This window comes from Xiphophorus couchianus, chromosome 23, assembly GCF_001444195.1.
Source record: "Xiphophorus couchianus chromosome 23, X_couchianus-1.0, whole genome shotgun sequence".
Lineage (NCBI taxonomy): Eukaryota > Metazoa > Chordata > Actinopteri > Cyprinodontiformes > Poeciliidae > Xiphophorus > Xiphophorus couchianus.
Window position 1 is genome coordinate 5,359,209 of NC_040250.1, and position 14,677 is coordinate 5,373,885.

General features: G+C 37.7%; 1 protein-coding gene across 1 annotated transcript in view; it reads left to right on the plus strand.

Annotated features, from left to right (window-relative positions):
* ppargc1b (peroxisome proliferator-activated receptor gamma, coactivator 1 beta) overlaps window positions 1-14,677 on the plus strand; it is a 102,642-nt gene that overhangs the window by 63,746 nt on the left and 24,219 nt on the right. Inside the window, exons 2-3 of the mRNA XM_028008803.1 lie at window positions 3,246-3,431; window positions 9,150-9,350. Of these exons, the coding sequence (XP_027864604.1) occupies window positions 3,246-3,431; window positions 9,150-9,350 (387 nt within the window). The remainder of the gene's footprint in view (window positions 1-3,245; window positions 3,432-9,149; window positions 9,351-14,677) is intronic.

Below are 14,677 nucleotides of genomic sequence, written 5' to 3' on the forward strand. Positions count from 1 at the left end.
TGATGGCCTAATGGTAATTTGTTATAAATTTGTTGTGGTTGTTGATTTTTGCCGGTGCTCTGTTTGTGCATTATAGATAAACCCAATGGCTTTTTTTAATGAAATCTGTGATGATTGAATGGATGAAAATGTTGCATCAATGTGTTTGTCTTCTCTGATGACATTTTCAACCACATTTAAGCTCAACCAGGACAAGCAATCAACATAATTTGCATGCATTTGCTTAATTTAATTCACAATCAGCTTTTTCAATTAATCAAGCTGAGCTGTTGATATATCCAAATGAATTATGTTTAAGTGTCACAAACTTACACTCAATAGATTCAAGTGATTTCTAAGTTCCGTGTTATGTTTAAGTGAAATCTGATCCATTTTTTCCTTTTACATTCTTGACAGAACTTTTTCTTGTTTTCACTTTAATCTCCTATTTGGCACTTTGAATGCTCAGGCTTGTTTTATTTGTAGAATTAATATTTGTAAAACAAAAAGATGTTTTGTTGCATGACGTTGCACTGTATGCATTTATTTCAAACTGTAAAGTGCAACTCTTTGCTTAAATTTTATTTGATCGCTCTACAGAAATACAGGGGATATAAAAAACAAAGATTATTTGTACTTTAGGTAGCAAACGTTTTATTTAAGCAGCAGATTAACTCATCAGCCCTGTTTGCTCACCACAGAGAGAACAGACAAGAAACATTTTTTTTCTGTGGGCGTTTTGAATTCCAGAAACAAAGCATACTTCCCCCTTAAAACTTACAATAGATCGTTGAGCTCTAGTTGCTCTCAGATGTGCAGTTACATGTTCAGGATGTAAATAAATTTAGCTGAATCATTGCGATCGTGAAAAACGGGTTGAACTACCGTTGTTTACGTCAATGTTCCCGCCTCTAACGTTCCCTTCTCTCTTTCCCAGTTCTTCACCTAAAATCTCCTCCTGCATCCTCCTTCCCCAGGAGTCTGCAGTTGATTTCCGTCACAGCAAGTCACGTACACACTTCCTGCTTGTCTTTTAGGCTGTTCTCATGGTGACGTGGCAAAAAGTTTCCATCTGAGACCAATATCTGTTCACTGCAGAACATGTGGCTGTTTTAGCCTCATTTATCATAGTTTTATAGATGACGTAGTTTGTTTGGGTTTGCCACAAGTTTGCATATGGTCTTAGAAGAATCTCAAGTTTTTAAGCACTTGTAATTTGAGAATCACAACCTTTGGAAGTTGGAAAAACAACTTCCAAAACCTCAGAATTTTCTGTAAAATGTATGCTCGCCATTATCACACATGTTTTTAAGAAGGTTGATGCAATCCATTTTTCTCCCCAGGCTTTAAAGTTAAATGCACACACAAGTCAAATTGCATAATAACGGCTCTAATGGAGCAATTGATGCCATGAGGCAATGTTTTTTAGAAGATGTGAGATTTTATGATTCTTTCCAAGTGTTATAATAGTGTCTGGGGTCTAACCTGCTTTCTTTTTTAAGATGTGTGGATGCTGTGGGTGTAACAACAGTACAGTTTAGAACTTTAGGGGTTCCTCAGGGTATCTAAAAAGGGATACCTTTTCAGCAAATGGTACTTTAGTGAAACATGGGATCATGTTTCAGTTGCGTCATAAAGATCTTTTCAGGAAACAGTTTTGTGCAAAAGTGCTTATTGGCCAAATGTAGGAGTTTTAGGTCTTCCTCGGGAGTAAATGTGACCTGCGACAGCTTCCAGGGTCATTGAGACTATCATTGATACAAATGGAGATGTCCAAGGAGTTCTTGAACTTCCAAAGCTTGAGTTTAGTTGGTAGGTTTTCTTGAAGAGCCTCTTAAAATGTTTCAGAAAACAATTATTTGTGAAAGTTCTTGAGGTTTTTTTATGTCATGTAAAGGTGTTTAATATGTTTTTAAGGAGTTTGGGGGCTTCTTAAGTTATAGGGCTAAAGAAGGGGTTTGTTAGGAGGATCCAGATGTCTAGAACAGTTGGCTCATGTGATTTAAGAGGCCTTCAAGGGTCATTGGAGCTTTCAGAAATTCTCTAGTAGACCCTTTAAACTTACTCCAGTAAAATTGTATAGCAAGTTGTTTGAATTCTTAATTGATGAAGATTGAAGAGTTCTTTCTAAGAGGTTTCATTAATTCATGGGAGGCTTTTAAGGTCATTGCAACTTTCAAGAATCCTAATAGGACCCACATTGTTAACTTCAAATGGTCTTAATGGTTTTCATGAGCATTCGAGTTTATTAAAATACAAACAAAATATGAATGTGGCGATGCCACAAATGTATAATTTTACACTTTAAACCAAGACTTTTCTTGCCTTCTTACTCTTTTGTCCTTATCTCTGCTGGCCATTCACTTTCAGCAGTTTACAGTTCAAAATGTCTTAAGAACATAAAGCAAATCCCAGTACAAAATTTACAATACTTGGTCAGATTTTACACAATAAATCAAACACAGGAACAAGAGGAAGATTCACAATCTGAAAAACAAATACAGAAACAATGCAGTCTGCTTCACAGATAAACATCCCCTCAGCCGACAAAAGAAAACTAATCACCTTAGGACCTCTTGGGTAACTTTGCTCTGAGCCACAGGGGGATTTTGCAGAATAAATGCATAATGCAACCTCTGCGGTAACTGTCGATGCCTGTGTCGCGTTTTCTGACTGCCTCTGTCGGTTTCTGTGTTGAACCTCTAAACGTGGAAGTCTCATTATCTCTAATGAGTGGCTGTTGAAAGATGAAGAGCTGTTGATGAGAGCTCCTTCTGACTCAGACAGTGAACAGGGTAATAATATACAGTATTGGCCACATGATGGGGGCTTTTATCCAAAGTGCCTTGCTGTGCTTCGCCTGCATGCATATTTTAGAAAGGGAACTAGCCAAACCTCTAGTTCTAACAATGTGACTCTTCACAAAAAACACCAACTGTAGCAGCATGTATCAAAGGTGGAGCAGGGTTATTTTCATGCTTGGTAGCATGTTTCAAAGAGTTGCAGGGGGGGGGGGATATAAATTTCTTTGTTTTGACACAAAACTGCAAAGGTTCATATTTGTTCATATCTCACAGGAGATCTATCCAGCTGTGATCAGCAGCTCCAGATTTATTCTGGGTTCATGTTTCAGAGAGTGACTTGGTTTTTGTGTGTGTGTGTGTGGGGGGGGGAACTCTGTTGTGTCTCAGAAGACCCAAACGCCTGGGAATTGTGTGTGAATTTCAGTACTGATGTGAACTTTCTCTCTTTGTTTCCATCTTTAGTATGGGGAGGAGGAGGTGTGTTCAGACCGCTTGGACACAGACTTCCCTGACATCGACCTCTCCCAGCTGGACACCAGTGACTTTGACAGTGTCAACTGTCTCAGTGAGCTGCAGTGGTGCACTGATCATCCAGCGGATGTGTCGCCAGCCTCCATCCACTACAGTACAGCAGATGAGCTCTTTGAGGTGAGCTTTTACCACCGAAGTGAAGTTCATGTAATCTGCAGTTGAGTCATGGACTGCAGATGACTCAACTAGAATGCATGCTGATGTGCATTCTACGCACATCAGCGTAGAATGCTTTTATAATAGCACAATTTCATTTTGCTCTATTAACAATGAAATATTTGGTTTATTTTATTGTTAATAGTTAAGGGACAGTGACATTTACCTAATGTGTGCTGTTGCAGTGTCAGTCAATAAATATCAGTCGTACAACAGTGCAGATTTTTTTTGTATCTTTGTCTGTGAGGTCAAATTTTCCATTATGTTTCTGTTTACCAGATGATCTGCAGATTTTTTCCTCAATAGTCATTATGTTTACAAATTGTTCAATTTCTCCAAATTAATTTCCTTCTGTTAAATGAGGGCATGTTGAAAGGCACAACAGTCCTGCATCTTTCCATCCGATCTTTATTTTTGCAGTCCTGTTCAGGGTAAAAACTTTTATATTCTGCATCCAAACTACTGTCGTACATTTTATTTTGTTTCCTAATAAATACATTTAGAAGTTGTATGTTTTCAAATAGGTAGCAGGGGAAAAAATTGTAAAACACATAGTGAATTCTTTTCTCAAGAAATTTGGAATGGTTGTATTGAAATAAGATTCACACCAAATGTTGGTAATAATCCAAGTAATCCATGGATAAAAATAAATAAAAGCAATTTATTCTAAACTGAGGTTATATATAATAAAGGTTATAGCACAATGAATAAATATTGAACATGCTTTCTAAAGTAGATTAAATACTTAACTGAAAGAGATTTCCTGTGTCAACAGTCTAGTCTCAAGACTTATTTCATAGTGATCTCTAGTTCTTTGCATTGATTTTCAATTCTATTCATGTCAGGTGATTGATTGGACCACTCTGTCAGCTTTATTTTTCTTTGAAGCTGACTTAGAGTTGCTTCTCTGTGTCTTTGGGATCATTATCTTGATTAAAAGTCCACCTTCATTAAATCTTCACATTTTCATCAAGTGCCATTTACTGAAAGGTATCCCCAAAGCATGATGCTCCCACCTACAAAACTCACTTTTTTGAATTTTACATATTGCCTGGTCGGACTATATTCTTCCAATATAACATTGGTGTGTTAATTCTTCCTGTAGCAAATTAGTGTCTGTGTGCTTATCGTTCAGAAGTGGTATTGCAGTGTTATCACAGAAAACCCTGCTAATTTCATGTCTCTTGGAACCTCTCTATGATTCACCAACTCTTATTATTATTCTTTTGACTTTTATGGTGAAATATCTTTCTTCATTATGACCTAGGAGATTCTCACAGGAACATTGGGAAGTTTAGAAAAAGGTGTACAACCAAAGCAATTGCTACGTTTTGCAGCAACAAGGTTGAGAGAGCCCTTCCTTTCTTTTTACCCATTGTGAGATGACTCTTGTGCAATACCCTGGTAATAGGAAAGCTTTTATAGGCCACAAATTAGTATCAAATCAGTTACTATTAATTTGCATTGAAGCGGTTGGGATTTCTTTCTAATAGAAAAATCCCATCATGTCTTGTGAATTTTAAGTTAATGGCTTTATAAGAAATTGAATTTTTGAGAAAATTGGTGTGGTTTATACCTTTTATTCCTTGCTAATCCTGTAATTTAATGAACTAAATCAAAGACTTTATTATGTTACTTCTCTAAAACATTGCGTACTGTGTTCTTGACCTCCAGTACAACTTGTGCAGTCGCCAGAGCATTTCGGTTTGTTGACACGTGCATGATCCCAGCCTTTCACTTGATCCTCGTTCTGAGATTCAGACATGCAGCAGGCCTCAGAGGGCACTGCCAACAAAACTGATTCCCATTTACACTGAGTAACATGATAATGGAGGCAGTCCATCAGTTTGAACTGGCCGAGTGCTTCTGCAAGGGGCCGGCGACAACCTTCAGGCTTCAGTTTCCTGGGGCCCTTCCTCCAGGAATTCGGAGAATCCCCATCTTGATTTTCCCATATCTAAAAACCAATACTTCATTATTGACCAGGCGAGGTGTTGTGGTCTCATTACAAAGGATAAATCGAGTGCACTTTGCGAATAAAAAGGAACAACTGAGAAATAACATAGCATTTTGGTGCAGATTGTGGGTCATGTAATCCAGCCCTGCAGGTGGAAATTGCTCTGATCCTGTGATGCAGCGCAGAGTGTTGCCTAAATGAAGACAGGCAAGGCATGATGGGAATGCTGGTAAAGTAAACAGTTACTGTCTGTCTTTGCTGTTCGTCTCTGAGTGCCTCAGTCTTTATCATTACTTTGATTAATTTTAGCTGACACCAAGCAAGTGCCTATTCATTGCAGACACAAAACAGATTTTCATAGTAAAGTCTGACCTTTTTAAAAACAAAAGTCCACATTTTGCATTGATATTTTATTCTCCTCATCTCATTTTGTTTGTTGAATCTTTTGTTAAAAATGTGAAGTTAATAACCTTTCATATGACTTTTAACTTAGTGTCGATTTCTTTAATGCATAATTTTATTACGCAGGTTCCTGGTTTCACTTTGCCTAATCTAATATGAAAATGTCTTTATACATGAATTTCTATTTCTTTATTTATCTGCCATTGCTTTCCTTTTATTAATTAATCTTTTGTTTTTATATTTCATATCTCATTTGCTCATTTCTCTGATTTTGTCTTTTTACACTTTAAATTTGCACCGTTCAAGCCCAGTATTTTGTACCTCTGTGCTTTTACTCCCCCTTTCCTCCTTTGCAACATCGCATTTTGGCCACATAGTATGTCAGACTGATACAACGTAGACAATCAGGCATCATTTAATTATCTCTGAATACAGTGATAAGGACACAAATGAAGCTATTGTCAGTGTATCTTTTATGCCTCTGCTTCCTGTCAGTTGATTTCTTTATAGCAGAATATTGGAATTTAATCCCATGTTGAAAGTTATTGATTGCATTTCCGTGGGAAGACTCAATATAACCTTGGAGACTAAATCAAAGAGATTGTTTCTAAAGGTTAGAGCAATTATAACTCATCATTTGTTTTTAAACTGTAGCAATATAGATGCTTGTCTATACATCTAATTTATCACATACATAAATAAGATGTTTTCTGTGGTTTTTTTTGTATAAACCTTTATTTCGATTAAATATATTAATAAATAAATCTCACCAGTGCCAAAAACCATTTTTGCTATTTTTTCTGTCATGATGCCAAGGTTCTCTGGGCCTTTTGAAGAAAAGCACACCCACAGCATCACACATCCTCCACTGTACTTATTAGCAGGCATGAGGTGATTTTCTATATAATTTATCCTTATCTGGCCATATGCAAAGTCCCAGTAGCTTTTTGCAATTGTTCACATGATTATGATTTGCAGTGGTAGGGAATAAATACTTTTTATTGTTTCTGATGGAGATTTTTTTCACCTCCTTTAACATCTTTCTCACTGTGTGTGATGGAACGGTAAACTTGTTCCTGTTGTTTTCAACTTCTAAATTATTGCTCTGACTGTAGAAATGAGTCATTTCTTGACTTACAAAGATCCTCAGACATCTGACATGTCCTCTTGTCTTTTTGTCTTTTGAAGAGAGAGTAGGCCATGTCTTACAACATTTTTATATCCCCAGTTATATCTGAATAATTGGATGTTTTTAAGCAATTTAATCAACTTAATGTATAAGTTTCATAGTTTTATAGTAATAGGGACTCTTTGGGGCTGCGGTAAGTGTGTCACTGGGAGTTATATAAGTTTGAAGAGCTTTTAGTCACATTAAAGTACAAAAAATGTCATTGTATAATTAAATTTACTAACCATAACAAATAACCAAACAAATAAATGTGATATACAGTACAGTAACTCCCAAGACAATTATTGTTTGATTTCTTGCTTTATTATGACATTTTAAAGTATTTCTTTCTTTTCCGAATTCTGAAAAGTAGCTTCTGGCACAGAGGTAGAGCGGCAGCCAGCTTGAGACAATGAATACATTTTATGATAAATACTTTGGCAGTGAGGGACATATTAAGTTGGATGATAAAAGTTAGTGACTTCCTGTAGGCTAGCTGTGCTATCACCTCTCCTCCAGACGCAGCTCTCAGCAAGATGGCAACTCCTCAGCGGTAAACAGCCTCTTTGTGCTGGGGTGCTGGGATTTAAAAAGCAAACAAATGTTCAAACTGAAATCTTTTCTGCTACTTTCACTATTTTCTTCATGTTTGAAAACTATAGGAAAAATAAAAAATAGTCCCTGCCGCAGGAAACGTAAAACAGATGAGCAAGAGTTCAAACTGAGTCACACCAGTAATGATGAATTAAAAGGAATAAAAATCCTGTTTTAGCAGAACTGTGTTTTTCTCAAGATGGCCAGACTGATATTATTCTGGATAAATGTCAGAAATCAGAGAAACTATTAACCCAAACTGATTAGTGCTTAGAGAAGGCTGACCGAAGAAACAGGATTTAGTCAGCAGTTAAATGTTGTCTGCATGTAAAAAACAAAAGTTCATTTTCAGTCTCAAACTGTGGTTGATGTATATAAATCCTTCAAAGGATTGCTATTTTCTGTCCCTCTTTATGACTTCATGGCCAAATGTTTGCTATGTTGTGGATGCTTCATGGGTGATGATTGCAGGGTGGAGTGAGATGTGAAAGCAATTTTCATCCAAATGCTGAAAATTCTTGCTGAAACTTGATTCTGTTCTGCTTAGAAACTAAACTCCAAGCGTTAAACCTTTTCTACCCTTTTGCACTTGAGAGTGAAATACCATTTTGAGTTTATCAGACAAAGTGGTGGAGTCAGATCTCTAGATCACCAACGTATATAGAGAAAATCTGTGAAAAAAGTGCTAGCATTGTCTGTTTTTAGTGTTTCCGTTGTATAACTGTCATTGAAAGTTACTGCACCAAGCCAGAGGAGATACACGCTAATCTGCTTAGTCATGGTGACTCCACATAGGGATAATGTAGGAAAACAAGATGCTGCATGCCTCTTTTTCTAGGCGGAAATCCAAATTGGTCAATTCAGATTAAGATCTGGTTTGTCATCCAAGCCTAATTACTTCCAAGTTGACCATTAAGATTATTTCAGTAACAGTCTAATGCAAATTGTTCAAAAATATTTTAGGCAATCATGTTTACAAATAACCTCTTTAGTACAGCAACTAATTTTGTTGCTCTCTTACATAATAAAAATGATTTTAAAACAGTTCATTTTAGCATTAGAAACATTTGATTCATTACTTTAATTGACGAAGAATAAGAGGTGGTGATAAATTTATAGACAGAAAATGTATCAGTTTGGAGGAAATGATGCATCCTGCATTCATGATAAATAATAAGAATATCTTCTCAAAGGAGGCGTTTAGTTGAGAAGCATAACTAATTATCCTTTTTAGTCCTCAGATAAGTTCCAGTGATATTCTCAGTTTTAAATGCACACACATTAATTCTGTAATCTCCCTCAAGGAGTTTTGGGCGAACTAAGGCCGAACATTGTGATTGTGAACAGAAGGCATTGAATGAGTAATGAAAGGAGAGGGAATAAAATTCACCATTAGGACCAAATAGGGGACTATTTGCCAGCTTTTTGACTGACTGACTGGTTGATTGTTGCATCTCCACAAATATTTAAGAAACATTTCCAAGAATCCTTTCCAGTCTTTTTCTGTATTGCTTTGTTGTATTTTCTTTTCTCACCTTTTTTTTCTCTGTGTTCGCAGATAGAAGAGGAGAATGCGGCACTACTGGCCGCTCTGACAGACAGTTTGGATGGCATGGTGGATGCTGAGGTGGGCGGGCTCTCTGTCTTTCCAACTCTGGAGGAAGAGCCCAGTCAAGAGGAAGAAGACGAGAGGAGTCTTCCTCTGAGCGCCGAGGACTTCAGTCAGTCACTGGGGGCCGAGACAGAGGACCTATCTCTTGTAAGAACATCTGTTAACTTAAAGTCATATTCATTTTGGATACATTTTGATAACAATGTTATGAACAAAAACATCAGTTATGAACATCCACTTTCATCTTCCTGAGTTTACAGCACACCTTTGAGTGCCTGTTTGAGAACATTAATGCTACCTCCTGTTTTGTTTACAAAGATCTTAAAATTAAAAGTCCCCTGAAGCCCTGAAAGCGACATCTGTCAGAGTGGGTCCTTTAATTCGGGCTTCAAACGCCATGTATCCCCTCCTCAACCGCGCTGCGACGTGCCTCTCCTTTCCCATGCTCCCCCACTTTCTTTCTCACCGGCATTCTAATCTTCATCGCACGCCGCACCTTGATGTTCCCCTCAAGTTGGCCTGCGAGGTTCAAAGTCTGCCTTTAACTCCCCCAAAGAAAGAGCCGCGCAAGGCACAAAGTAACCTTTCATCCGGTCCTGTTAAGTGAACGTGGGCTGCTGGAGTTTCAAGACCCACGTGTCTCTTCAAGGAAAAGGGAGAAAGTTTTCGGAGAAAGAAACTGCATTCGTTAATCTGTTAATTAATCATCAAAATTAACAAAAACAAATATTGAAGTACAACAGGGTGACATGTACTGAATTTACATGTCAGTTTAACTTTTTGGATTTAATTAAGATAAACTAACTTTTTCAAAGATTTTCTAAGTTAATTCTAAGTTAGGATTCAGCTGTACGTTACTGAGTAAAGACTGTAGAAGCATAAGAAATGTTAGAGGATAAGATATCTCAGCAAAAAGTGTGATAAAATATCCCTGTTGAGGAATTAAGGATTGCCATTGACAATCAGAACATTTTTGGATTGGGTAACAATCACACCTGCTTGTTAGCACACTAATATAAATGCTTGTGTGATTGCCTATTTTCAAGCCCTCTTTTCTCTTTTCACACTGTGTTGTTGCATGCCTCCCTTCATCGTTCTCTGAACCACATTTCTGGGAACAAACCGTGTTTTCCTCTCTTCGCTCTGGCTTCTCCCTGTTATCAGCCTGCACCTGAGCACCCCCCCCATCCTATCATACAGGAGCAACAAATTGTTGTATCCCTTTACAGGGAATATTGTGGCCCATTTTCTTTTGTGTTGGCTCAGCTGTCAGAAGAATGCAGCTCTGTACCCGGCTCTGAAGCCTAATTAAAGCAGGAAGCTATTTCACTGCCACAAATGACTTATGATTAGCGCTGTAATATGACCTTATTGCACTTGTCGAGTTGAATCCACCCTACGTCCTTAATTTGACTTAAATTTCACAGCATAACGGTCTGCGTCTAAGGTCCTCTGAGTAAGTGCCTGTCAACAAAGATGCCATTGTTTGGTAGTCACGAGTCAAGTTGGAAGGCTGAATACCTGCAGCGTAAATTTCCTCTGCAGGAAAGATTCAAGAACCTCTTTTATATTGAATGGGTTCATTTATAATTCAGTCCAAAAGAGCAAAGCAAAAAATGTTTGTCGGTTTGGGTCTTATATTCTTTCCTGTTCTGTGAAACAGTGTTGTGTTTTTTTGTTGCAGAAAATAAGCCTGTGCACTACTTGTTTTTGTTAATTAGCCTCCATCCATCTTAAAGTGCACTTAAAAGGTGGTGGACCAATAATTACAAATAATCACTAGCACCATAGGGAAGAGTAGGTGAAAGTTCAACAAGGCTAGAGGAGAATATATACAAACAAATTTGTGATTGGCAGCCACATTGTTGGAAAATCTGAAAATAGAGAAGCAGAAAGTAAAGTTTTACTCTGCGGACTGAGTGTGAAACTAAAGAAGAAGCTCCTGCTCCAAAACTGAAACAATTAAGCTTAACTGCAATTTGTATGACTTTTATTTGAAGGTGTTCAGTTTATTTGAGGGTATTCAATTACAACGCATGGTAGTGGCAGCTTCATGCTGTAGCACTGTTTTGCTGCCTGTATAGATGGTGTATCCCACATTTCCAACACAGTCAAATATTTATCACTAATTTAAAAGTAGGCAAAATTCTGCTATTATTTTCTCTAACAACTTTTTTCTCTTACATTGTGACATCTCCTCTCCTAATGCAATTAATAAGCTGTCAAAACAGAAAGGCTCCTTAAGTGTATATACATAATAAAGGAGTGAATGGCATAATAATCTTACACAGTACACTACCTATAAACTTTTTCCTCTAAAATATAAACTTGTTGCAATTATTATAAAGTGTTTTGTGCAGAACTATTTTAAAATATTTTGATGAACCTCTACGATGTAAAATTGTAATTTAAAAGTAGTTTTTTAAATTGAGGCCTAATATGACATTCATTCCCATTAAAAATATGTATGTATATATGTAAACATCTGAACTCAACTGCCTGTCATTATAGTGTCAGTGAAAGACATTTCCAAAAAGTCAGGCCTGGCAGCAATAACAATTACTGTGTGGACTTTCTAAGCTGGCAAAGCAAAGACATTCAGCAAAACATCAGGGCACAGAGGTGACTGCTGCAACAGCCTGATAAATGCCATGAAGGTATTGTTTTAATCTAAATAAAATGTCAGCAGTATAGAGAGGTCACACTTCCAGATGACATTTTCTTTCATTTTATTTGCTGTTGTGTATGGAAACCCCCCCACCCCTCCAATTGTCCTCGTTTATCCTTGAAATCCCACAGTTAGAGAAAGCACAGACAGTGATGTATCCATCAGTTATCAATTGATGTGTGTCTAAACGAGTGTCGAAGTAGGCTGTTACTGAGTTACCCATGTCTCTGTTTCCAGACTTATGGCGCAACAGAAAGACAAGGGTCAAACCAGAAGCTCATTCGGGTTCCAAGAGGAATCCCGTTACATGTTTTCTCCATTTATACCTTATATGTTGATGTGAACTCTATGATCTTGTATAAATTTTGCACTTTCTTCACATCCTTTTCTTTTAAAGTTCATTCACCATAACTAATCCAGCACCTAACCCTCAACATTGCCCTACTTATGCACTCAAACACAGATCTGTAAAAACCTATTCTCTCCCTATGGGTTCAACTCTGACAGCTTGGCTCTGTTTCTTTTTCATGGTAACAGATAACTCTCATACACACTTAGTCCTCTCCACAAACTCTTCTGCAGAGCCTCTGCTCCTACCCTGACTCTGAATCAGTTTGCCACAGGCGTAACTTTTTCTTGTACCTGCAGGCAAGCATTTTGTGACGAGCCAGTTAAGACCCATCGCTTCTAGGAATTTCTTCGCCTGAAATCGTATCATTTACATGCAGAAAGACTGGTAAACTTCACACTTTTCGTAACTTAGTTTGAGCTGCTCAGGCAAGTTTTCCTATCATTCCTCAACCCTTCAAAGAGGTTTGTGGTGCGTCTGTTCAGAGTGCAGTGTCTCAAAAATCCCTGATGCAAATCCAGCCGTGACGTTCAGCACCCCTGGAAAAAAGCAGGACATTTCGCTGTACTAAATATAAATCATATCATCCTGAATCCCGACTCTGTTTCCACTGAGTGCACTATCAGTGGCAAATATAGCAACCTGACATTCACATCCACTCACACAGAAAAGCCTGCTGTAATAACATTAGGCCTTTACTCAACTGAAGCTGCCAGATGTGTGTGGATCCGTGTGTGTGTAATTCATCCCCTCCTTCCTTCAGTTGAGTGGTTTACTGTCACATATTTATTGTCACTCATGTGCTCAGGTCCGAGTGTGGCGCTGCCCTCTACTGTAAAGTGCTGGCTCTGCAGATGGCCTCACTGAACTTTCTAGTGCTTCTTTGCCTGTCTGCTCGCTGTCTGTGCTTTTAATGCTCTAAGTGTAATTATTCTGGAATAACTGCACACATTTTATTCATAATTGCACATAAAAGTTTTTATGGACTTTGAAAATGATAAAGAAGAATATAGTAAACATTTTGTACTATTTTGTATCTCCAAATAGAAAAAGACATCACTGAGAAAGTTAATTTATTTAGCAATTTAATTGAAAAAGTAATACAGCTATATTGTTGTACACAGATTGGTGTTTCTGAAGCATCTCTTAGAAAGTTTGAATATTTTAAAGACCATTAAATACATGATTTATATAATGCTCTGGACAAACTTTTGCCTACACAAACATTGGGAAGACTATTGACAATCAATAGCCCCAACATAGAATGAAGGCAAAAAATTATTATTATTGTTAAAGAAACTGACTGTCCACTGTATTCAACTTTTTAATGTAAAGTTGAGTGGAATGAAAAAGTTGAAAATTGTGCACATGCAACCTATGTAAAACCCATTTAGGAATGGGATGACATTAACCTGTACCAACAACGCTTCTGTAACATCTCAGCAGAGTCAGAAGCTGGTCACCTCCACCCACACTGCACTGATGCAGTGATTACCGTATTTTCCGCACTATAAGGCGCACCGCATTATAAGGCGCACCTTCAATGAATGGCCTATTTTAAAACTTTTTTCATATATAAGGCGCACCATAAGGCGCATAGAATAGCTACAGTAGAGGCTGGGGTTACGTTATGCATCCGTTAGATGGAACTGCGATAAAGGGAATGTCGACAAAATAGTCAGATAGGTCAGTCAAACTTTATTAATAGATTACAAACCAGCGTTCTGAAAACTTCGTTCATTCCCAAAATGAACAGCTGTTGCTTCCTCCACTTCTGCACCATTGATTGTTCATGTTAAATTCTCTCGCTGCTGCTCTATGGGCTCTTTGCACCTCAGCTTAATGATGTACATCAAGCCGAAGCCCCGACAATAAGCTGGAGAAAGGTTTTAACATGTTCGCCTTGTTATACACAGATACGAAGGTGAGTTTTACTTTCTTTAAACTTTGTGGCTAACATTAGCTTTAGCTTATGCCGGACATTTTTCTTGTAAAAATGTGCTATTTAAGTATTTAAACATTTTTCATCCATTCTAACGGACAATGTTTTTACCTTATGTTCAAGTATATTACGTGGTTTATTGTCGTTAGTGTCAGAGACCAAGTAACGGACGGTTCAGGCTTTTTGCTTCTGAAGCACAACGAGCCCATAGCTTAACATTAGCTCTGGTGTCGGAGTTCTAGTTCAGCTGACGGTTCAGGTTCAAAGTTATTGCTTTTAGAAAAATATGGCCGTGTTCCTTAAGGTCTCCGTGTTACTTCGCTTTATTAGTTTTGCATGCTTCTTGTGAAGCAGGACGGTGTTTACAGCGGTTTGTACAGGCGGATCAGTAGCTCGGCTGTCTGGCTCTGGTCTGCTCTCTCGTTCCCATAAACTCGATCATTCAGGCTGAATACAGAAGTGATTCCATGGAAATAACACAGGAGGCTCCTTTACCTTCTTCTTTAGGCTGAAGA